This window comes from Lonchura striata, chromosome 19 (assembly GCF_046129695.1).
Source record: "Lonchura striata isolate bLonStr1 chromosome 19, bLonStr1.mat, whole genome shotgun sequence".
In the NCBI taxonomy this organism is placed as follows: Eukaryota; Metazoa; Chordata; class Aves; order Passeriformes; family Estrildidae; genus Lonchura; species Lonchura striata.
Window position 1 is genome coordinate 3,190,323 of NC_134621.1, and position 24,919 is coordinate 3,215,241.

Consider the following 24,919-nt stretch of genomic DNA (forward strand, 5'->3'; position numbering starts at 1 on the left):
GGCACTGCAGTTCCTCCTGGAGTCAACCACGCAGGAAGGTTTTCCAAAGGAAACGTGCTGAGCCCTGTGTGTGTTAAACTCATTAAGGATGAGCAATAATGTTTCTGAAGCCTCTTGTTTCTATTAAAACATCTGTGCTGTCATGAGACACTGAGTTCTCTGCCTGTTTGCCTTAATGTTAAAAAGCAGTAATTAATAATTTTTTTTAACAATTAAAGTAATTAAGTCAGTTTTCTGCTTGGGTCCTAAACTGCACCTCCCAGGTGCTTAGAAAAGTCTGACCTGAAACTGAGAAGAACAAGAGCTTGAGACAGAGTTTGTTTTAACTGCCTGAGGTTCCTGATCCTCTTTCCATTTCCTTCCTCTGCAAGCGTGCCCTGCTGTTTAATCCACACCAGGGAGCTGTGCTTCCCTCCCCTCCCCTTTCCCCTCCCAGGCTTCAGTCCCACTCCAGCAGTGGCATGGGGACACCCCAGGAGCCCAGGGTGGCTGGGATGATGTCCTGGCCTGGACTCAGGGCAGCACTTCCCTTTCCAGGCTCTCAGCATGCACAATAGCCAGAATCACTGCCTTGGCATGAAATGCTTCCAGCTGGGCCACGGCACTGCTGGGACTGCAGGGAGCTCAAGCTGTGCATGCACATCTCCAGGTGAGGGGCTGGTTGGTTGCTCCTTGGAGGGGATGAGGCTCAGGGTCAAGGCAGGGAGTTGGAGGGGCAGAGCTGTGCCCCCAGCCCAGCTGTGTGCCCCTGGAGCCAGCACAGAGGATGCTGACCCACAGCATCCCTCCTGCAGGCAAGCAGTGGGATCAGGAGCCTGGCTTGAATGCCACCTCAGCCCTGGGGTAGCTCTGGGTGACCCCATCAATCCCCAGGTGTTGGAATCTGAGGTATTGATGAACCTGAGATTGTAGAAAGTCTCTGTCTGTCAGCCCCACTGCCAAAGCAGAAGCCATAATTGGTCTGTGCTGGTTTCCAGGTTGTTCATTCTGTTTATCTCTCACATGTTCTGCTGCCCTGCCCAGCTCTGTCCTGCAGGGCAGCGTGTGGGGCTCTGCCCTCAGTGGGATGTGACAAACATTAAATACCAGAAACTCCCTGGTCTGCATTTACAATAACGTGCCAATATCTGTCACCTACGTTGGACAGTGTGTCCCCAGCCTGAACCAACAGAAAAATGCCAACACCACAGTGAGACATGGAGGGCATGAAGAAGGAGAAAAAGGACAAGGCACACCCAATTTCCTCCATCTTGTCCCCTTTGAACCCCTAATCTAGAATCCTAAAATTTTACTTTTGCACCCGTGCCACACTTAATTATTACTTATATCAAACACTCAGAGCTGGTAATTCACCCTGTAAGATTGAAAACTCTTTTCCATGGCCAGAGATCACAGCCAGTGTCTCTGGGGGCTCTGTCCAGGGGGGTTCCTGATCCCTGCCAGGGTCCCAGGGCAGCCAGAGGGAAGCCCTGGATTCCCACACCCAGGGAGGGGTTTGGGACCACCAAGGATGAGCACAGTGGGACCAGGACAGACCCAGCTCTGTTTCCAGGTTAGGAGGGTGAGGGGAGGGCTGTTGGTGCTGCCCCTGCCCTGCTCAGTGGAACCACACTTGCTGCATCCCTTGTTCTGAGAAGAACAGGCTGGCACCTCCTCTGTGTGCTGATTTAATGGGGTTAAAGCTGACAGGAAGATAAGCCTTGATCTTCATCTTCTTGATCGTCTGTAGGGGGGCAGAGAAGAGGCTGTGGTTGTCTGAGCTTGTTCCTCACCCATCCAGCTCATGTGGGGCGACTCAGCTCCAGGCTGCCCCAGAACACCAAGTTTGCTGCATGCCCTGATTGTACACTGAATATCTGAGAAGCATCAGGTCCCTTCTCCTTCCTCATGTCTTCTTTAATTTCCTACAAGCAGAAACCTCTTCGGCCTTTTGCTCCCTGGATTTCACATCAATCCTGTTACACCTTATCCCTTTAAAATCTTATTAATTCTGCTCTTATTGATCTGTTTGTGCCATAACCATATTTGGGGTTGGATTGGGGTTTTTTTGTTCCCTTGGTAACGGTGATCTTTGCCCACAGCAGCTCTTCCCTGCAGTGCACCTGTGGGTGATGCTTCTGGCAGCCCCATCGCCTCCCCACCTTCCTGTGGGGTGTGAGTGATGCTGGGTAGTCAGGGTGCCTCATGGTAGAGCTCCAATGGTTTCTGCTTTGCTCTAAAAGTCTCTAATTTAATATATTCTCGGAGTTACTTTAATTTTGTGACATCGGTGGCTTGTGGTCATGCTGGGACCCACTGGGGCAGTGAGGTCCTTTGTGCTGAGGCTGTTTTCATGAGCAAAGTCTTTATTAAAATTCCTTTAAGTGCTGCCCTTCTGCCATTCTTCCAGATTTTGACTTTTTCCTGTTATCCAGTCTTCAAAGTTACTTGACCTTTTCTATGCTTGGTGGTACTAAGGGATGAGATCCAGCAGCATTTTATTAAAAAAAAAAAATTAAAAATCAGTTAATTATCCAGAAAGCTCAAATTAGCCAACCTACTTTGAATTATTTTAGTTTTTCCCATGCTCTGGGTTTCCTTGCAGAGGAAGGGAAGTGTGACTAGACTGAAGTGCATCCGTGCTCGCTGTGTTTCCTCCCCTTGGGAAGCAGGAAGGTCCTGGAGCCTCTTTTGGTGACAATTCCTGCGTAATCAGGGCAGGGCTGACGCCGTCATCCCTGAAACCAGGGGCGGAGGGGATGGGAACGTGTCTGGTTTTCCTTCCGGAGTGCCCTGGTCCCCAGGCAGTGCCAGCCAAGGGCTTGGGGCTGCCAGCCCTGCTCCCTGCCACAGCCACCTCTGCTCTGATGGCCTGCCAGCTCCCTGGTGCTGAGTGACAGCTCTTCCGTGCCTCAGTTTCCCCACCCGTCACATGGAGATGACCGCAGCTCTTCCAGGTGGGTTTGGATGCAGGGATGGGTTTGGGGCAGAGTTTGCAGGAACAGCAGCTGCAAGGAGCAGAGGGGCAGAGAGGGAAGGTGGTGGCAACAGCTTTTATTTTTAGCTTGGAGAGAAGAGCTGTGCCTCACCATTCCTCCCCCTTTGGGTGATAGAAATCTGTCTCTCCCTGTGACCCTGCCTTGGTGCTGCCCAGGGGATGCCCTGAGCACGCTGGGGTTGGTGTCTCAGGCTGGAAGTGCCTCCACCCACCCCCTGCACCTTCCCAGAAAGGCTGGGGAGGAGCTTTCACCTGTGACCAGCAGCAAGAAAAGGTGTTTGGGCTCTCCGAGAAACATTATTATTATCATAATAATGATATTTAGCCACTCCTACACAGTAATTTTGGTCTGTAAGCCTCAAAGCATTTGATGGAGGAGGCTATAATCAATGAAGAGTTTTGTTTTCTAATTAACATTCGAGGAGGAAGGGGAAGATCCTGTGGGTCTTCACAGTTGTCTTCACAATTGCCCACTTTTGTGTAGGAGTTACTTTGAGGCTCAGGCAGCCACAGTGACTCACGGCTCTAACCCAGCCTGATGCTCCTGACTGCAGCAGATTGTGAGGCTGATAAGAGCTGCCGGGTTCAGAAACTTGTGGGAGGAAGAAAATCTGCCTGAAAAACTGCATTCTTAGCAGCCTGCAAGGAAAGTGCACAGAGTGCTGTTTGAAATGGGTTTGGATAGGGAAATCCCTTTTCTGCTTAGCCTGTTAAAGAGTCTTCTAAAGCTGATACCTGCCATCTCCTTGTTTGTTTGGGGTTTTTTCTCTTATTTTTTTTTTCTCCTTGAAGTCTCCTTTCTAAGTCTGGCTGCTTTGTGGTCCCCCATGCCTGTGCCAGGACAGAAGCTGTGACCAGCACTGTGTGAGTTTGAGCTGAGGTCTGGAGAAGCCCTCGAGGCACATCCCTGCTGCAGGGCAGGAGAGCCCAGGAGTGAAGCACCCAGAGAAAAAAAAGGTTAAATTTTCTTGCATCTGCCAGCTCTTGTGGCATCAATCCATTTTTAGCTTGGTACCTGTAACTGAGTGATCAGCAGATTTTACAGACTGCCTTTCTGGGGGCAGGAAATCACTTCTAGGCCAGTAAAACAACTTTGCAGGAAGTTTCTTGCTCATCTGAAGAGCAGAGTGATGGTGAAGGAGAAAGGGCTGGGCAGTCAGTGGTGGCCTGGTGTAGTAAGGAAAGAAGAAATATTTCTACTGTAATGTAACACAGCAAGGAAAATATTTACCTAAAATTCTCCTGCAGCCAGTGCTTTGGAGAGCAGGAATTTTATCTTGGGCAGCAGTTGCTGTGCAGAGGATCCCAAAGGTCTTATCAAAGCAGGAGCTTGAGGGGAGGCTCCTGGTACAGTAAAAACAGTGAGTGAGACCCTTAGTTGTGTGAGCAAGGGGAGCAGCGAGTGATAGAAGAGATGTGATCTGCTCTCTTCCTTTTGAAAAGGGAGTTCTTTCTCTTCTCAGATAAAAATTAAAATGTAATTACAAACACCTGTGATAAGTCTGGAGAAAGAACAGGAAGGCTGGATAAGTGGCTGAAGAAAATCCCTGCCACAAGGACAGAAGGAGCAGAACCTGATGGCTTTAGCAAAGGCAGTGTGGGTGATGTGATCACTGTGAGGGACCTTTCATCAGGAGAACTCTCAGGGTCCTCACTCTCCCTGATCTACCTGGAAAAGGCAAAGCAGGGGCTGTGTCAAAACTGCATTTGGCTGAGTAGTACAACACACGCTGGTGCTATGCCCTAAAAACCAATTCCAGGGGAGGAGGCAGGTTCTCCATCCCTCGGGGATGGGGGCTCAGCTCCCCAGGGTTGCCTGCCTTGCTAGGAGAAGGATTTGGCTAAACATAAGCTTCTGGGTTGTGGATGCAGGTAGGAAACCAGAAGAAGTGGAGCTTGGATATGTGCAGCTTGGTCAAGGGGATGGTTTTTCTGGGCTGATGCTGTTGTAAAGCTGTGCTTCTGACATGGCTCAATGAGATAAAAGAGAAAGAGAGTCCAAGAGAGAGAAGGGTGGGCTTATCTCCTTGGAGGAAAGCTTGGTCCTCTTCTGCTAGCAAGAGCTTGGGGTATGTGCTGTGAGGTGAGCTGTTTACATACCTTGCTGCCTTAAATATGTACTGTTAGAGCTCTGGATATTCTTGTTATTCTTCAGTTGCTGTAATTTTCCATCTTTCTCTCCCCCTCTCAGTGCCTTAGGTGCACATGGGTGCAATATGACCCAGCTGGTTTTAATGAAAAGGAACTCCTACTTCTAGCCCGGATATTTTATTTCACACTTCTCAGGGCTCGCCTCTCGGCCGCTTGATTTGCTAAACTTTTATTAGATCCAGGATGATAACATTGCCTTTGCTTGGGAAACACAGAGTGACCCGGGGAGCTGGGACTGACCCAAACTGCCTCAAGCTCTTCTGCTGAAGGGCTTTGAGCTTCTTCACCAGCTCCACCAGACGTCATTGTGATGCTCCCACCACAGTCCTTCAAGAAGGTTTTGCGGTTTTTTCTAGTGGTTTACTTCTTCTTGCCTCCTGTTGACCTCAAAAAAAAAAGGATCCTCATCACAGCATCACAACAATCCCTATGTGACCACAGTTCAGAGAGTGCCACCAAACTCCAAGCAGGGGCTGTCACATTGAATCTTATGGGATTTGTAAGGGGGTAGACTCTGAACATCAAAAAATGTGCTTGGTCCTTCCTCAGATGGCTTGTATTGCTCTTTTAAAATCTTCTTTACAATAAGGATTTTTAGGTGGTCTTGCTTAGTTCATTTTTTCCCCCGTTTTAAACCCATTCTACAACTCTGTGATGAGGGTGTAGTCAGGATGTTTAACAGATTTTGTAAAAGGCTAATCCAGGTTCTGTTCTTCCCGTAAGCGAGTCACCCATGGTTTTTAACAAAGTGGGACTTGTTTCTTGCTCAGTAACAAGGTTAATTATTGACAGCTACATTTTTACCTGCTGGAAGTGGATTGATGATGTGACCTGCGTAAGAGTGCTTTGGAAGAGAAAAATAAAGACACTTTCTTTCAGAAATCAATGCCAGTGATGAGGGTCAGCCCTCTGTGGTAATGTGCAATGTGGCAGCTGCCACCACTCCCCGCGGTGGGGACAGCAGGGACCTGGTGGTGTCACAGGAGCCACAGGCCCATGGCCATTCCTGTTCTCCTCCAAGCCATTGGGAACAGCAGATGGTGTTCAGCCAGGATGGCACCAAGGAGCTTTACAGGCACTGCATTGCATGGAAAGGCATTTTTATTTGCAGTTGTGATGCAGAGAGATGCAGAGTTGTCCCTCCCTTCTCCGCTCTGGTGGTTTCTGACACCACGAGGAGAGCAAAAAATGAAAGAGCTGAGCACTGCTGCCTGCCAGAGGAGAGGAAACCCACTGTACCTACTTTAAAATATCATACTTCTGTTAAAAAGGTGTTCTCAAGATTATTTAAACAGTTCTCATGTTTTCAGGTAATGCCTTTCTTTGGACAATATGGAAAACCTGGAGCTTGTTGAGTCTGGGAAACTGGTACTGTTGGTTTCATTTTCTGGTTCATGTACACTCTGGGGGAGTCTGTGGTGTTTGCAGACTTTAAATGTGTGAAATTAAAAGGGTGACGTCTGTGGTGAAGCTCACACTTTCTGCAGTAACTGTACTACTGTTTTACATCATTTTCCTTTATGGCTCACCCAAAGTGGACTTAAAGCCCAACCCATTCATTTTTCTTTTCCTGTTGATGTGCCTGGACACGTTTCAGGGGGGTATCATCACTTTAAAATGATGCTATTAAAACACAGGGCGGGGAGGATAAAACGAGGGTCAAGAGGGCAGGATTTGAATCAACAGCGGAAAGGGAGAAGCATCAGATAGCGAGATGCTCAGCCTGAGAGGTGGGGAAGGGGCAGCAGTGTCACGGAAGGGGCTGGTGTCCAAGAGTTTCCCTCGCTGGCTCGGGCTGCAGCGGAGGGAGCTGGGGCAGGTTTTGCATCCCCCGCCGCTCCTGCAGCGACGATTTCCCAGAGGGGGCTGCTCGGATCCGGCAGCGGTGAGGTTAGCACAGTGCTGGTTTGATTTGGAGCAATTACAACACGGAGCGTGGCCGAGTTGCCCCTTCCCAAACAAGGCTAAGCCGAGAAGTGAAAAGCTCCTCAGCGCCGCAGAACACCGGGGCAGCGACCCACCCGTGTGGGGCCGGTTCCTCCCTCCGTGGGGCAGCGCTGCTCCCGTCCCCGGGGCTCCGTGCGAGGGGCTCGGCGGGGCGGGGGATGCGGGAGGCGCCCGGGGGATGCGGGACGCGCCCGGGGGATGCGGGAGGCGCCCGGGGGATGCGGGACGCGCCCGGGGGATGCGGGAGGCGCCCGGGGGATGCGGGACGCGCCCGGGGGATGCGGGAGGCGCCCGGGGGATGCGGGAAGCGCCCGGGGGATGCGGGACGCGCCCGGCAGCGCCCCTCGCACCGCCCGCACCCATCGGGGCGGGGCGGGGGTCCCGCAGAGGGGCCGGCGCGGCCGAGGGGGCGGGTGACGGGCGTGGGGAGCAGCCAGTGCGCGGCGAGGGGCCGTGCCGGGCCGGGCCGGGCTGGGCCGGGCCGGGGGCATGGCTCGCTGCCCGGCGGGGCGGGGGGCGGCCGTAGCCGCTCGCCCTCCGCCATTCGCGCGGCCGCAGCGCGCACCGCGGAGCCGGGGGCAGCGCCCCGCGCCCCGCCATGGCCGACCCGGCCGTCAGCGCCCACCTGGAGGGCATCATCTCCGACTTCGAAGGTGGGTGAGCCCGCGGGCGGAGCGCGGGGGATGGAAGGGGCACCCACGGAGGGAGAAGGCGCTTTTAGGGTGCAGCCGGGAGGAGCGGGCTGAGCTCGGCTGCCGCAGTCTCCCCTGTGGTACCTGCGGGTAGGGAGGGCTGTCGGTGCTTTTTGTCGCTGCTTTTTGTCGGTGCCCCAGGGCGGCATCCCCGGGGCTGTCCGTGCCTTTTGTCCGGAGCGGCTGCGACCGGCCGTATCTGCCAAGTCAGGCTCTTACGGGATGTTTCTCCTTTCCTGCCTTTCCCATGTTGATTTATGTAGTTTTTTCAGCTGAAAACACCCGCCTGAACAGACTGAAAGTCTGAAAAAAAAGGCCTCCTTTTGTTGATTCTCAGCTTTGGGGTGCAAACACAGCCCTGGACTAGCTGGGATGTGGATAACAACCCCAAATTTCCCGAATCCCCGTAGCGGGAGCTGCCTGCCCGGAGACCTCTGCAGTTGTCCCGTGGCAGAACTCCAGCGCTGACTGATGGAGGATCTGCATGCAGCGGATTGGGATGGCTCCTCCGCCTTCTTCTTGCCTGCTGTTCTGCCTTTTCCAGGCAAGAAGATAAGCTAGCGGGGAGCGTGCTGCTGCCAGATGGGTCTGGGAGTGAGAGACAGGCAGAGCAAGGCTGGAGGGGGGGTTGTGCCTGAAGCAGGCGTTGAGAGATCGGCTCGAGGGAGCTCATCTTCTTCCCCAGCAGAGTTTTGGAAGAGCGGCTCCATCCCTACGCACTCGCGCGTCCTGGCAGCGACCCAAGCGGAGCTTTGTGCAGCGGTTTCTAGAAAAAAAAAAAAAAAAAAAAAAAAAAAAAAAAAAAAAAAAAAGAAGTAAAAAAACCCCACAAGACATAGCGGAGATGTTGGGGCCGCGGTGAAAGCTTATCCAGGCGCTGCGTGTGCACCGCTATAGGCTGAGCCTCCACCGCCTCCTGGAGAAGCCAGCCTGACCTTCGGGGAAGCAGAGCTCTGCTGGTTTTGCTGCTGGGGAGCCGAGGCAGCTCAGAGCACAGGGGTTCCTCTTCCAGGTCAGGCAGGAAACGGGTGGCAGAGCTGGGGGCTCTGCAGTCCATGCCATTGGGCTTTAGACACGGCCACCTCCCCTGTTTGCAGCTTGCTCCAGTGCAGCTGGCAGTGGAGGGCACAGCAAGAGGCTCAGGGAAGTCACGTCCCTCGGGAAGATTGGGACTAGCAAGTGTTGGGACACAGAGTGACCCGAATTTGCCACCCCTTTGGGTTCAAGGGCGCCTTTGTGACTGTCCTTGGGGCACTCGTGAGCTTCCCCACCGCAGCTGATGTAATTACCGCTGCCCCAATTGCATTTAAATCTCTGAAGAATGAGTAATTCCCTACTCGCATAGAGAGAGGCTCTGCTGTGGGCCCCGCGGCTGCCTTTTTGGGCTGTGTGTGCTCCTCGGTACCAGCAGCTCCGTCCTGCCTTTATTGTCAGTCTCTGGAGCACTGGCTGTGCAGAGGGAGAGGCTGGGGAGAGCTCCCTGTAGCTGAAGCCAAAAGGTCTGGCCTTGCCCTTGAGCAGGGATCTGGGCTACTGTTTCACAATTTAATTAGCTCTCAGCGTTGCACAGCAGCTTCCCAAAAAGCATCAATTAATCTGCAGCCCGTAGGGCAGGAGATGCAGTGTTCCCGTCTGCTGGGTGGGTACCTCAACCCCACGCAGCCCCTGGCCAAGCAGGAAAGATCTGCCAAAAATACCATGGAGCAGAAGGACCAGATCATCCAGAGCTCTCTTTGTTCCCTCCAGTCACACACTGCCTGCCCTCCCCAGTCACCCTGGCTGTTCCTGCCTGTTTTCCTCCCAGCATCCGTGCCAGTTTTCCTCCCAGCATCCCTGCCTGGTTTCTTGTCCCTGCTGTGTTGCAGCAGGCAGGGAGCTGCAGCCTTGGCTGTGGAGCTGGCAGCCTTGCTGAGCCTGAGGAGGATGCAAGGGCCCCTGGGGAGAGGGAAGCAGCACCAGGTTCTTGATTCCAGTTTAGTTTCCAGGCCAAAGCAACTTTTGCGAAAGCAGAGCAGAGTGTGCTCTTCTCATGCTCCGTGCTGTGATGGGGATGCTCACAGTGCCCATCTTGCACTGCCCAGCAGGTCCTGCAGGAGGGCACTAGAAAAGTCCAGGGGCTTCTGCCCCTGGGAGCTGTGGATGTGCCAGCCCTGGAAGTGTTCAAGGTCAGGTGGGATAGGATTATGAGCAGCCTTGTCTAGTGGAAGGTGTTCTCAGCCCAGGCAGTGGGGTTGGAAATAGGTGATTTGTAAGGTCTCTCCCAACCAAACCCATTCCATGATTCTAATCCCCCTTATTTGACTGACAAAAGTGTCCCTGTCATTAGGTCTGTGGTTTGCCAGGATTTACAGAGCATAATAGCTCTGCCCCTGGGTTTATAGATTCTGGCAGGTTTTCAGGAGTGCTGGTTGAGCTGTGGTTGCAGCAGTGCTTCCCAAGCTCACCTCTGCCTCACAGGGGGCTGTGAGTCCCTCAGCTCCCTGGGGACTCAGGCACAGACCCTGAGCTGCAGGGAGGGGAGGCTGCAGTGCTCAATCAACCTGGTGAGGTGCCTGTGCAGTGTGGTAACAACCCCTGCACCCCAGAGCTCCCTGGTCCCACCAGGCTGGGTGATGTGGCAGTGTTGGTGGTGTCCAGGGTGCCCTGCTGAGCAGGGGGTGATGCTCCTGCTCAAGTTTGGTTGGTTGTGATGCTGCACAGAGATAATCCCACAGCCTGGAACTGCTTTTCCTGCCAGAGGTGTGGAGCTTTGTGCACTCAGTCTCTGCTGCCTGGTCGTGAGACAGGAGAGATCTGCCCCAGTCCCTCATCCCAGGGGGATGTGGCTGCTGCTGAGCAGAGTCCCAGGGTAACTGAGGTGTGTCTTTGCTGGCAGTTTCTGGTGGAGAGCACTGATGCCAAGCACTCCTTGCCTTTGCCAGTGCTCTCAGTCAGCACCAGATTTGTAATTTTGAAACACAGATTGTCACAGTGGGTGTAAACTGTGCCTGCTGGAAATGCTGAGCAGGGCTGCGAGTGTGTGGAGAGGTAGGAGGGTTCCCAGGGGTTCTGTGTGGTGTCTGGGGGTACAGCTTGGCGTGGGCACAGGCTGGCAGCTTTGCTCTGGCAGAAACCATGAGACAGCATTTGTTGATGGCTCCTAATCCCTGATTTTCTCATTGCTCAGAGCCCAGCTCCCTTGGAGAGCGTGTGCTGGCTGTGGGTGAGCCTTGGCAGTGCTGTGGAGCTGGGTGGGGAGCCTCCAGCCCTGCCAGGACATGACACTGCTGATCAGAAGGTTTCTCTGGCTATTTTATTTATTTACTCTTCCTTACTATTGCACGCTTCTCAGACACTTCTCTCTCCACCCAGTGCAGGGTATTTTTAGTACCTCACCAGCAGACATTGCTCCAGTGAGGTACAAACTCGTGCTAAGTTATGTCCCAGTCCCAGTGCCACCAAAAAACCATCACCCAGCTCATTTCCATGAGGGTGCTGCATTATAAATAGACTTTTCTACGTGCTCAAAACTCACAGACTCGTCCTTAAAATTTCCTTGAGCAAATGCCCGGGATGTCTGTGGGACACGTGGCCGTGCTGCATCCCGGGGCTGTGCAGGGCCAGCGTTCCTGCTGCCCCAGGAGCAGCTGCAGCTGCGTGCTGGGACTCACCCTGGGCTAATATTAGCATGAACATGCCAGTGTGGGTGATGTGCCTTGAATTCTGCATGGTGGAAAGCCTTGGAGATGGGACTTGCCTTGTTTTTGTGTGAGTGTCTCTCTCAGGGTCAAGGTGTGTCCTCTAAGCCCAGCCCAAGGGTTTGCAGGATGAGCTCCAGCGTGGCTGGGGGCTGAGTGTGACTAACAGTCCCTCGTGTGCCAGGGCTCAATGCCTGGAAAAGGAAATGCAAAAAGATCTTTCCGATTCACATCTTGGAGCATCCCAGCCCTGGGAGTGAAGCAAAGCACTCCTCAATTGTTGTATTTCCTGGGCTGTCCACAAAAAGTCTCACTGCTGCTGGTCTCTTCTGGAGCTTGTTGTGGCACAGCCAGAGCTGCTCACTGATGCAGCTGGTGCTCCAAGACAGCAAAGTCACCTCTGATGCCCTCAAAGCTGGGCTTTACAGCCACTTCAGTGATCTGTCTCTTATTCCACATCTGTGTTTCTCTACCTGAGACAGAAGGATGGGCTGGATAGGAGTTTTCTGCCAAATCCTCCTATGGTGGGAGAGGAAGGAGCTAGAGGAAGGTGCCTGTGGGAAGGGAAGTTTTGTGTCATCCCCTGCAGAAGTTGTATCTTCCCCTGCAGAACTGGCCTTGGAGCCACAAAGTCAAAAACCTGCACCTGCCTGGTCACAGAGCAGTGGGTACCTGCTGTTGTGGCTGGGTTTTCCCTGTGTAAATCTAATCCTTTGGGAATAACTAGGTTGTGGGGCAGTGGGAAAGGGAAGAACAGGTGATATCTCTGTCCATGTGAACTGGGCTCTGGGGGTGCCTCTGGCCCTGGTTAGGCTGTAGGATCATGCAGAGGTTGCTGGTTACAGCCCTGTCGTGCAGGGTGGGCTGGGCTGTGTGTCCTTGGGGCCGGGCACCGAGCAGTGTCCCCGGCTCTGTGACAGCAGGGACAGCTCCCAGGGCTGGCACAGGTGAGCTCCTGTGGGACCAGCCCTGGGCAAAGTGAGCACATGTTGGAATCTGAGGTATTGATGATTCTGAGATTGTAGAAAGTCTCTGTCTGTCAGCCCCCTGCCAAAGCAGAAGCCATAATTGGTCTGTGCTGGTTCCAAGGTTGTTTATTCTGTTTATCTCTACCATGTTCTGCTGCCCTGCCCAGCTCTGTCCTGCAGGGCAGCGTGTGGGGCTCTGCCCTCAGTGGGATGTGACAAACATTAAATATCAGAAACTCCCTGGGTTGGATTTACAAGAACGTGCCAATATCTGTCACCTACGTTGGACAGTGTGTCCCCAGCCTGAACCAACAGAAAAATGCCAACACCACAGTGAGACATGGAGGGCATGAAGAAGGAGAAAAAGGACAAGGCACACCCAATTTCCTCCATCTTGTCCCCTTGGGACCCCTAATCTAGAATCCTAAAATTTTACTTTTGCATCCGTGCCACACTAATTATTACTTATATCAAACACTGAGAGCTTGTAATTCATCCTGCAAGATTGAAAACTCTTTTCCATGGCCAGAGATCACAGCCAGTGTCTCTGGGGGCTCTGTCCAGGGGGGTTCCTGAGCCCTGCCAGGGTCCCAGGCCTGCCAGGGCAGCCAGAGGGAAGCTCTGGATTGCCACGAGCACAGACTGTGCTAGCCATAAAGAGACCTTGCAGAGGAGCCTGGGTGGGAAGGGACAGGGAGTTGATGGCTCTTTGCACCAGAGCCAGGGCAGCTGCTTTGGTTTTGCAAGCACAGTGCTGGTACCTGGAGGTGAGTCAGGTCCTGGAGCACCGTGCTGGCTCTTCCCAGTCCCTGAGGTCTTGCTAGCACCTTTCCCTCAGTAAGGGACTCAGCTAAAATGCTGCACTCTTTGCTCATTGCCCCTTGGTGGACTGGGGCAGTGGGGTGAGTAGGAAGCACCCATGGGACGTGTTGGGTCAGGTGTGACAGCTCTGAGTGAGCGTGGCTCTGGCTCTTGGACAATACGTGCCAGCAAACCTGGGGCTGAATCACTGCCAGGCATTAACCTGGCACCTCTGGGTGCCCCATGGCCTCACCGGGTGCTGGTTTCATTGCTGGTTTGCTGCCCTTCCTTGCAGGGAGCTGCTCAGCCTTTTTTCCAGGAGCCAGGACAGCAGCCACAAAAACCTGGATGGGGACGTGTCATAAATCCAGAGGCAATCATGGAGACCTCAGAGCCCATAATCACTACAGATATTCACCTTTCTGACTTTGATATTTAAGGCAGCATCTTTCTGCAAGGATATCATGTGGACTTTCCCTCTCCCAACCTCCCTGTCCCCTCCTGCTGCAGTGGACTCTGGCACCTCTTTGGTTTTTAGCAACAAGCCAAGTGACCCTAAATCCTGGTTAAGTTTGTTTGAAGCCTGTAAAATGAGTCGGTGGGTCTGAGTTCAGATCCTGGTGGGGCTGTGCCTGATGGTGGGGGTCAGGGTCCATCAGGGGAGCTCTTTTTGGGCTGTCATGCCCTTCATAGGGATGGGGTTTGTCCTGGCCACCTCTCATTTCACACCTGCAGGGTATTGTTTGGTCCTGGCACCCCTCTGGTGGCACCAGCAGTTTGTACCCAGCTGCTGTGCTGGTGCCATTGTGGGGAGAGCCCTCCTGGGTGCAGGAGACCCCTCCTCACTCCCTTCCCTGCCACAAACAGTGCAGCCCTTGGGCAAGAAGGGGTTTGTTGCTCATCCTGAGCAGCTCTCCTCTCCTGCTGCCTGTGACTCAGGCTTTTACCCTGATTGCTTTTGTGAGGCTCTGGATGCAGCTCAGCCCTTGGCTCTCCTGGGGACACCTCCAGGGCTGTGGAGTGTCCATCCAAGGTGGCCCTTGGTTGGTTTGTGTGCCAAAAGGGGAGATGCCGTGGGTGGTGCGTGACTCCTGTGGACTGCAGGGCAGGGGACATTGTGACATCAGTCTGTGCCACTATCCTGGCAGCAGAGGTGGCAGTCTGGGACACAAGCATCACAAAACTGTGCAGCCCCTTGCTAGGGTGAGGTGGGTGCTCTGCAGCCTCTCAGCCCTGAGGATTAGTGCCACTGGTCACTGCACTGATTTGGGAGACGAGGGCCGGGGTTGGGACTCAGTCTTTCTTTCATCTTGGCCAATGGAAGTAAAAAAGCAGGGAAATGTGCAAAGGATGGATTTGATTTGATTTTTCAAAGCACGTTTCCCTCTGCTCTCTGCCAGCCCTCAGGATGTTTGGACAACAGCTCTGCAGTGCTGGGTGTCCCCTCCAAGAGAGTCATCAGAGCTGGCTGCAGGGACAGCAGGAGTGGGCAGCACTGCAGGGATGAATGGCTCCTGGGTCCTTCCTTTGCCCCTTTTACCAATTTCCCCCTTTTTCTGCAGCTTTTTGACCAGCATGTTGCAGCACCACCCATCAAAGCATCTTCCCAAATGGAGACTTCACTGATTTAATCACCCAGTCCCTGCTCACCCACCTGAGTCACTCTCCATGTCCCTTGCACGGGCACTGGGATTCATGCCACCTGGGGATGGCATCTGTGGCACCAGCACAGGGCAGGCTGGGCTCTGCAAGACCATCTGCATCATACTTTTGTCTCTGGGTAATCGTTTCGAGGCATTTTAGAAATATTAGTGAACCAAACCAAATCTACAGCCCCATGGGAGGCACAGAAAGGATTTATTTCTCTCCTTCCTCCTCCCCCTGTGAAGGGAAACTGGAGCACTGAGCAGAGACAGGAGCTGGAGTGAGCCCGTGGCAGAGGCAGTAATGCAATCTGCTGGGCTGGATACCCTGTGTTTTATGTAATTTTCTGTACAAGTATGAAATGAATATAAGGGATGTAAAATATCCTGGTCTGATCTGGAAGCATTTTGCTGCGAGTTAATGGTTATATAAACCCAAGTGTAACAGAGAATCAAGCTAAAATCTTTAGAGAACTGCATTATGGGGACTGGAAAGATGGGATTTTGTATTAATCTGAGTGTGGATTTTTTTTTTTTTTCTTTCTATTCTTAGTCCTGACTTTGCTTTTGCATGTTCATTTCTGGGAAAGGAGCAGTTTGCTGCATCAACCACAGGCTGTTTTATACCTTGCTGTGAGTGAGAGAAATGCTGCTTTGATTGATGTCAGAGCTCTGAACTTGCATTTATCCCCAAATTTCCACCAGAACTCGCCTCTTGGTACCCTTTACACCATTGAGGAAGGCCCTGCATGGGGACAGCACATTGCCAGCCTTTTCTTGTACATGTGATTCGTGTCAGACCAGGCAGTCTGCTGCAACTTCCTTGAGAACTGTCTGTGAAATCAGAGAAAGGATTTATTTGGGCCTAAACTGTTCGTAACCTGACCCAGGATAGTGTGAGAATCAGGATACAACAGCAGAGTGTCACTATATATATATATATATATATATATATATATGTAATATGTATGTCACTAGATATATTTAGATAGATATAATAGATATATTTTAGATCTATATATATAATTATATTATTTATATATAATATAAATTATATATATATATATATATATATATAGATAGATATAGATATAGATATAGATATATAGATACACTTTATATACATAGTGCAGCAAGTTTGGTTTATTGCTAAAGGAAAGGTGTGAGGCCTCCTGGCACAAGCACAGGGAGGGGCCCCAGCAGCCCTTACTTCTCTTCTTTTGTTATATTACCAGGAGCTTTGGGAAAGGTGCTTTTAAAATTTCCTGCCTTGTTTCTTTGGCTGTAAGAGGGGATCTGAGTTTCTCAGGCTCTTTTGAAGCTGTGTGTACTCACAAAATCCTGCCAGCTTGTGCAGCATCGCTTGCTGCCTGCACTGCCAGGGATTTTCCATCTCAGACCCACGATTTTGACCCCACTGAGGGGCTCAGGGGAGCTGGGAGCACATTGTTGTTGAGGATGGGGTAGAGATATCCTGCTGCTCCCTTCCCTTTCTGCTGTGGGACCTTTAGGTTTCATGCACAGTGGAAATACCCTATAGGTACATGCAGAACCCCCTACTTCCCCCATAACTGAGCCTTCAGCTCACTCCAGTGCACCCATCTCTGCTGTGAGTGGTGGCAGCTCTTCAGTGGCATCACTCAGGGGAGGTTTGGATAAGCCAGACCCAGGTGGCCCCATAGGCAACCACTCTTTGCTCTCAGCCTGGGCCAGAAAAGCACCAGGAGTGTCAGAATCTGAGGTGTTGATGATCCTGAGATTGTAGAAAGTCTCTGTCTGTCAGTCCTGCTGCCAAAGCAGAAGCCATAATTGGTCTGTGCTGGTTTCCAGGTTGTTTATTCTGTTTATCTCTAACATGTTCTGCTGCCCTGCCCAGCTCTGTCCTGCAGGGCAGCGTGTGGGGCTCTGCCCTCAGTGGGATGTGACAAACATTAAATACCAGAAACTCCCTGGGCTGGATTTACAAGAACGTGCCAATATCTGTCACCTACGTTGGACAGTGTGTCCCCAGCCTGAACCAACAGAAAAATGCCAACACCACAGTGAAACATGGAGGGCATGAAGAAGGAGGAAAAGGACAAGACACACCCAATTTCCTCCATCTTGTCCCCTTTGAACCCCTCATCTAGAATCCTAAAATTTGACTTTTGCACCCGTGCCACACTGAATTATTACTTATAGCAAACACTCAGAGCTTGTAATTCATGCTGCAAGATTGAAAACTCTTTTGCATGGCCAGAGATCACAGCCAGTGTCTCTGGGGGCTCTGTCCAGGGGGTTCCTGAGCCCTGCCAGGGTCCCAGGGCAGCCAGAGGGAAGCTCTGGACTCCCACACAGGAGCACCCTGCTGCCTGCCACAGCGCTCTGGGAAGCTTTAGGGCCGTGAGCAGTGAATGCTGTGTTGGGTTTCCGAGGGTTTCTTGAAAGATGAGAGCTGCAGCCTCCCCCTCTCCTGCCTGGGAACAGGAGGTGACCATCTGGTAGCAGTTTAGAGCCAGCCCTGGCTCTCAAACGGTGCCATTGTGTGCTGGGAAATCACGGGGCGCCGCCTGCCCCGGCCCCATAAGGCTCCAATGTGGCCAAAAACCCAAGGAAAGCTCTCTGTGCTTAAGCAAGCAAGCAAATGTAACCCCTGGGTTGCAGAGACCACGCCAGGGGCACAGGATGTTTAATGGGAAGCAGTTGGGGGCCGGGGCTGTGGCAGAGCTGGAGGCTCTGCCTGGGAAGAGGGTCCCGGAGGAGCCAACATCCCTTGCTGTTTATTTTGGTCTCCTCCTGAGCTCTGTGCATAGATGTTTCCTTGTGTAAAGCCTCCCCTGGCCTGTTGGTGGGATATTCTGGTTAAAAAGGGAAGAGAGGAGGAGCAGATGTTGCAGATGTTCCCTGGCTGACCCCCCCAGGGCCAGGCTGCAGAGCTGTGGCAGCGTGCTGTGTGCTCCAGAGCTTCCAGCTGGGGGATGTGTGTGTTGGTGTGTACCTTGTTTTTTTGAGAGTTTTATAATTCTTCTACAAGTTTTCTATATATTTTGATGTTTATATATTTATCTATTTCTACTGAATTTTTTCACACTGCTTATGTAAATAATGATTGTTTTGCATTCTTCTTTGTAAGTGGAGAGAATTGATGGACTGTTGGTTTGACCAGTGTGGTTGGAGAGGTGGCAATTTCACCCTCCAATCCACTGTCACTTTTGCTATTCTATATATAGTGGAGTCAGAAAGTAAAATCCTCTCTTTGGATTCTTTTATTTCCCCTTTTACATCTAGCACCCATGTGTGAGTTATTTCGTGGTGTAGTGTGACAGGTGTGTGTGCTTTTTCCTTTTCATGAACAAGACAGAATGCTGGGGTACCTTCCTTCAGCTTTACTGCAGCATCAGCCTCATTGCGTGGTTGAGACAATAGGAAGATGGCAAAGCCAGCAGCAGCCAAAGATTTCTTTGTTACAGAGCATCTTAAAGACTTTCTAGCCAGTAACATATTGCTAAAGCTCACAGACAGTTGTCCTAACCAATTACACATAAAAGTACACATCCACTTACTTCACACCATGTTTACTTGTATGCTTTCTGTTAACAATACTCAATACTTCATTATTAGGCTTAAAACCTTCTAGTATCTTGCTAAACATATCTTTCTCCAATCTTAAGGTCTATCTTAACCAAACCTAAGAGTTCAACTACTGTTTCATGTCCTTTTGTAACTTTTTCTACCTTCAGACTTTACAACTGCAGCTAATTTGGAGTTTCTCTGCTCTTTCTGTTTCTAAGACCTTTCCAACTTCCTAAAAATCTTCTTACCTCTGTTATTTCCCACATTAGAGTTCCTGTGCAGAAGCCAGATTCCTTCATGGCATCTGGGCACCCTTGGCTTGCCTGGGACTCCTGAGGAGGGACTCTCCTTCTGCACGTGGGAGTCCCCAGTGCCACTCACTTGTGACATCTCTGCAGGACTCTGGGCTGTTGCATGAACTGCTGGGATTTGAACCAGACCTCTGCCCTCCCTCCCCGGCTTAGAAGATCCCTAAAGAGCAGCTTTGACTGCTGGCTGTGACCTCTGGTGCCTGGCTGGGGGGTGACCAGGAGGACACAGCGGCCTCCCTGTGCAGCCATCCCCAGCACTGCTGTGTAAAATAGAAAGTGAAATCAATGTTTTATCCTTTTAATCCCCTGTGCCTGCCTGGGGAGCATTTGAGCAGGGTGAAGGCACACTGTTCTTGCCTCCACACTGTGTGGTGTGGAGCAGGTTTGGGTTTTCAGGAGGGCATGTCCTTGTGCACAGCCAGCAGAGCCACCCTGGAGAGCCCTGCCTCCCTCTTCCAACAGGAGGATGGATGAGCAGTGGTGGTTTTGAGCCAGCCATGCAGAGCTGGGTGGTGCTGAGCAAAGCTCCATGACCTTGAGGGGTTTTGCCAATGTCTGGTCCCAAAGAGAGACTTGGCAGTGAGCAGCTCCCAGCCCAGACATGATGGTGCTGGGCTGTTGCAGAGGTTGCATCTGATAGGAAGCGCGTGGAAATCTCATTTTAGGGGATTTTGGGCTTTCCCTGCCCAGAAGTCGCTGCCTTCAGCAGTGGTGGATTGAGCCAGAGATGTGTGAATGGGTTGGAGCTGGCTGAAAGAAGGACGTGCCAAAGGCAGTGCAGGTTCAGCCCCACGGGCACCTCCAGGGGAAGAAGGAAGGCTGGTGCTCAACACCTTCAGCACCTTCCATGCCCAGCTGCCTCCAACACCAGCCAGACAATGGATGGATGCTGCTGGTGGGGCTGGGAGAGCCCTGCTCGTGCCCAAAACCCCCTGGAAAATACTCCAAGGGGACAACCCTGCAGCATGGCCAGCCCTGCTCAGGGCAGGGACACCTTGTCTGGGGCTCTCAGGGATGTGAGGGGACCTGGAGCCTTTGGGGACACTGAGGATTAGCCACTACTGCCCATGTGGGACCCTGGGATGGGGTGTGGGGCCCTAGAGCCCTGCTTTGCCTTCAGCTGCTGTTTTTGTGAGGAATACAGACACTTCCCTGCAGGAAGCTGGGAGGAGGAGCAGAGGCTGTTTACTTTCCTTTCCTGGCTCTGTGCAGGACACACTATTTATAAGTTTTTTTCTCTTTTTTTGTGAGAGCTGATGTGCTTCCTGAAGGGCCTTCTCTCTTCTCATGCAAGGAGGAGAGAGGCAGTGCTGAGCAGGGAACTCCAGCTTCTGAGGGCCAGCATTGCTGAAGGTGACATTCCTGAGGATCATTATGTTCATAGCAGTGTGTTGCTTTGATTTTTAAAAGTGTTAAGTTTTCTTTTATAGTTCTTTTGAAAGTTTTAAAGCTTTCATAACATTTCTTTAGCCTTCTGATAATGTTTACATATTTGAGAGTCAGAGTTCCCACTCAATTTCATGTATAAATAGAATAGCTTATATATTTCTCTGTAGGTAGAGAGAAATGATTAATTGATCTTTGGACCAGTGTGGCTGGAGAGGTGGTGGTAATTCCATCCTCCAATCCACGGTCATATTTAGAATTCTGTAAATACCAGATGTTTGAATATAACTAGGTCTTTTTCTCTTTTGAACTTACAAACTCCTGTGCACTCATTTTGTGTCCAATAGCAACATCAGTGAGGCTCTGTCTCAGAGGTGGAAACACAAACCCTCATGGTCAGAGTCCTTCTCCTTTCTCCTGCCTGGGATCTCTGACCTTCTCCAGACCACGCTGAGCTCAGGGCAGTGGCCAAATGTGCCAGCAGGACAAGCTGGGTACTGAAACCCCTGTGAAGCCCTGAGATGGTCACCCCATCCTGCAGAGAGGGGAGAGAAAGCTCCTGGGCTGTCCCCAGGCAGCTCAGTGACCCTGCTGGGGAGGGAATGCTGCTGGCACCTGAGGCTCCTCATCATTTTGCTGTCAGGAACTCTGCTGAGCCATTTCTGCCCCTCTCTGGGATGAAGTTTCCCTGCCCAGCCCCTCAGTGCCCCTTCCTGCCCGCTGGCACTGCAGCACCAGGGAGGACTTTGGTTGTCCTGAGACTGTAATCGTGGTTCTGCAGCTCTGCCTGGGGCTTTCTGAACCCCTTTGTGTCTGGGCTTTGACCTTTTTCTCTTTTCTGCAACAGGGCCCTGAAGGACCTGGAAAAAAGCCATTTTTGGTTGTGGTAATTCAGTCCAGCCCTTTGATAAGGGCAGGGGCTGGCTGTGCTCCAGAAAGACCACATGGGTGGCATTGGGCAGGTTTACACTGGGCTTGGGGCACTTTGTGGGGTTTAAAGTCCAAAGAAAGGGGCCATGTAGGTCAGCATTGCAATCGGGATACTCACCATTCCTTTGGGAAGGGGCAGCAGGGCTCCGAGGAGTGGAGATGATGGATGTGCCTCATGTGAGGAACCCTTGTAGGTCAGCAGGGCTGTTTGCATCCAAAGCTCATTAACAGGTCAGAAAGAAATCCCCAAACCACTTGGTACTGAGGGATCTCCAGGACAACGCTCATTAAGGAAAGACTCGTCAGCATTTCCTTTGCTGCCGGGTTCCTTGAGAGCATTTACCCTGTTCCTCAAGACACATCTCTCAGGAGGTTAGAGAGCTGCTTGTTCCAGGGAAGAGGTGGGGGCTGAGCTGGCTGGAGGAGTGACAGGCAGGTTTGAAGAGCCTGATGTGGACAGAAGTGTGATTCCATCCCTCAGGGAGCTGCCAGTGTCCTCTGCTGCTCTTGCCCACCCAGCTTTGCTCAAGGCCAGGCAAGGGCTCCCTGTCGGGTCGTCCCTTCCGCTCTCTTTGTTCCCAGCAAAATGCAAGCTGGGCTTGGCTGCTGCATTGTTCTAAACGTGGGGGTTTTGGGAAAAAAAAACAGCTAAAATGTTAGTTTCTGGATAAAGTGTGTGATGGAGAAGGGAAACTGTAGAAAATCTGTGCTGGAGGGTCAGAGCTCCAGCTTGGGGTTTGAGACCTGAGAGTTTGAACATGTTGAAAGAGCTTTCCAGTGTGGGGCTTTTTTGGAATTAATTATTCTGGGATGCTGAGAGCTGTGACTTGGACACAGACCTGCAGTGCATGAGCTGTGCTAAGTGCAGACTGCAGGGCAGGGACTGCTGCAGGGAGCAGCACCTACTGTCTCAAGCCCCTCACCAGCCTGATGTCCTGTAGGATCTCAAGCCTAGGTTTTTAAAGGCTAAATCTCACTGTTGCTATTCTGTTGATGTAAAGGATGGGTGGACTGGTTGCTGATGTTTGTTTTGGCCATTAGCAGTGTGGCTGTCACCACACCAGCTCAGCCTTGCCTCATGGAGGCTCTCTTGGGATCTCAAGGCTGTGCCTTATCCTGCCCTGACCCTGTGCCTGCCTGGGGGTTCAGGGGGGACCAGAGGGTTTTTACAGCCTGTGGCTTTTCGATGGGATCCAGCAGTGGTTCCCTTTCTGTGGAGTTCAGCCTTTAGTTTCTACCTGGCTGGGTCCTGTAAGGAGCAGGGATCAGCTGTCCCTTTCCTTGTATGGGGGTCTCAAGTTCATGTGCTCAAAACACTTCAGTCTTTGGTTCATGTGGTCTCTAGGTTTGATTTTAATGATATGAGTGTCTGTGGCTGCCAGCTTTGGTTTCTTGCTGCATTTGTATGGATTTGGTGCTCTCCTGGGATTGTTTTCCTGTTCCCAACTTGGATTTGGCTGGCAGTGCTCACAGGAAAGCCTGTGTTTATCTGTGCATCCTTTGGATGTGAGAGGGAAAGCGAGGTGTTGGAAGCTGGATCTCTGTCTCCCCCCAAAGCCAGTGCCCTCTCTGCTCTGCCCTACCATGGTGGGACCCTCTGCTCCCCTCTGAGAGTGGGATGGAGGCAGTGTGGGGATGATTTCTGCTCTGGGGCTGAATTTCCTGTCCCTGATTTGTTTTATTACTGGGTTTTTAACTTGTCTGAAGAGGCATGGCCTTTTATCCCCAGCTGCTTAAACTGATTGTGAGTCCTGGGATGAAGGAGCAGAAATGGAGTTAGGAGCCTTGCGCAGTGTCCATAGACCCTCAGGTGGATGGTAACTAAATCCTGAACTACTTTTGATGTTTTTCAGCTCTGAAAAGATCCTTTGAGGTCGAGGAGGTAGATCAGTCTTCAAATTCCTCCACCCCACAAAGACGGGCCCCGAACACCCTCCTCAGGTCCACCGTGTCCAGCTCCACGCAGAAGTTCCAGGAACTCGGCGCCAGGAATTCGGAGCCGTCCGCCCGCCACGCGGAGCCCACAGTGCAAAGATCCCCCAAGCCCCCTCTGAGGAGAGTGGAGCTCTCTGGACCCAAACTGCCCGAGCCGGTGTCCAGAAGAACAGAAATCTCCATTGACATCTCATCCAAGCAGGTGGAGAACTCCACCTCGGGCTTGTCGCGCTTCGGCCTCAAGCGAGCCGATGTGGGGCACAAACCCCCCGAGCCCACGGCCAGGAGGACCGAGATCACCCTGGGCAAGCCCCAGGAGCCGGGGCTGCGGCGGGCCGAGGCGCCGGCCTCCAAGATCCCCGAGCTGCCGCCGCGCCGCCCGGACAACCAGGGGGCCAGAGCCGCCGAGAGCCCGGCCACGAGGCCGGCCGAGAGCTGCGAGCCTGCCCTGCCCGCCCAGCCCCAGCTGCCAGAGCCAAAGCTGCAGGGCTCGGTGCCCACGGAGAGCCCGGCCAAGAGGGAGGAAGGTGAGTGCAGCCCTGCCGCAGGGGCTGCGTGCTGCTCTTGCAGCTCCTCTGGTGATGCTGTGCTCAGAGGTGTCTGCACGCAGAGCTGTTCCCCTTGGGCTTATCCTGCCTGAATGAACTGTCGAGTTCAATAAGAAATCCTGTCGAGTCTAGAAGGAAAGAGAAAAGGAAATGCCTGTGCTGGCAGAGCAGGTCTGAGCAGTGCTGTGGTGCCAGTGTGGCAGGAGCTGCTGGTTCGTCCCTGTGAGGAGAGGAGCAGGGAATCAGTGTGGGAGCAGCAGGGCTTCATCCAGAGACATCCCCCTGCCCTGTGCAATGGAGAGATCTCGTGGGATCCTCAGCTGGATGAGGCACAGGGGAATCCTCAGGAAAAGCCACATCAAATCTGTCATGGGTGATCCTGCCACATCCCCACTTCCACTGTGCCTCCCGAGGTGCTGGGAAATGCCAGCTCAGGCCCTGTGTGCAGACCCACAGGGCCCTGGAAAGGCTCTGAGGTGTGGGAGAGGTGCTGGCTCTGGAAGTGTTGTTGGGATATCGTTGTTTGGTGGTGTTGTTTATGGCTGTGGGGCAGGAACCGCCTCTTCATTAGCAGAAGTCAGGGTTTTTGACCTTGGAGACAAAGTCTAATAACATCATGGACCAGAGCCACTATTAAACTAGAGACCTGGCTTATATTAGCTCTATCTTGTTTTCAATTAATTCCATATTAAAGCCAGCTTCCCTCCCTTGCCAGCTGTCATTTATTCTCCAGAATGTTTTGGAGATTTTCCTTTCAGACCTTTTAATTACTTTTCCATTCCCCATCGCCCATGAGCTCTCTCCTGCGAGGGACCCCGTGGTCAGGGGGAGGGAACCTCCTCCCTCCCCACCCTGTGCCTCTCCCTGGAGGCTGTGGGATGGGCTGGGGTGGCTGAGCCAGGAGCTGGGAGGTCCATGCCTGGCCCTGGAGCTGGACCAGGGGTTGCATCCCCTCTCCTGGGTGCAGCCCTGTGCTCACACTGACGTGCAGAGAGGCCAGGCTGCGGTGTGTGCTGGTGGACAACCAAGTCAGGAGTCAGCAGGAGAGCTGATGTCAAACCTGCAGGACTCAGGAGGGTTTTTTCTTACTGTGTGTGGTGTAGGCATGGCTTTTCTGAGCTGGGTTTTTTTACAGGTTGGGCCATCTCCAGCTGGGCACAGCTGAGCTCTGAGCCCCAGCCCAAGGATGGGGATTTTGTGACCCCCAGCTCTGTCCCCAGCTGCTGTGTGTGGTGCCCTGGAGGCCCATCCTGCCCTGTGGGTGGGTGCTCAGCCTCATCCTGCTGGCTCGGGCTGCTCTGAGAGCCCCAAGCCCTGAACCCCACGAGTGTTTGGCACTTTAAGAGCAGAAGACTGGCTGAGATGCTGAATGCTCCAGCTGCCCGGGGCAGGGAGAGAGGG

The 24,919-nt window shown here is 52.4% G+C and overlaps 1 protein-coding gene across 6 annotated transcripts in view; it reads left to right on the forward strand.

The window, feature by feature from the left end:
• SEPTIN9 (septin 9) overlaps positions 1-24,919 on the forward strand; it is a 131,501-nt gene that overhangs the window by 53,796 nt on the left and 52,786 nt on the right. For 4 of the 6 annotated variants that reach the window (XM_021535812.2, XM_021535815.2, XM_077787335.1 and 1 more), the window contains one exon: positions 22,889-23,497. In XM_021535812.2, coding sequence (XP_021391487.2) covers positions 22,889-23,497 — 609 coding nt within the window. Of the gene's footprint in view, positions 1-7,618; positions 7,729-8,139; positions 8,231-10,283; positions 10,295-14,636; positions 14,651-19,668; positions 19,704-22,888; positions 23,498-24,919 lie in introns of those variants that run through there. The other 2 variants (XM_077787336.1, XM_021535813.2) reach the window with 2 other exon arrangements.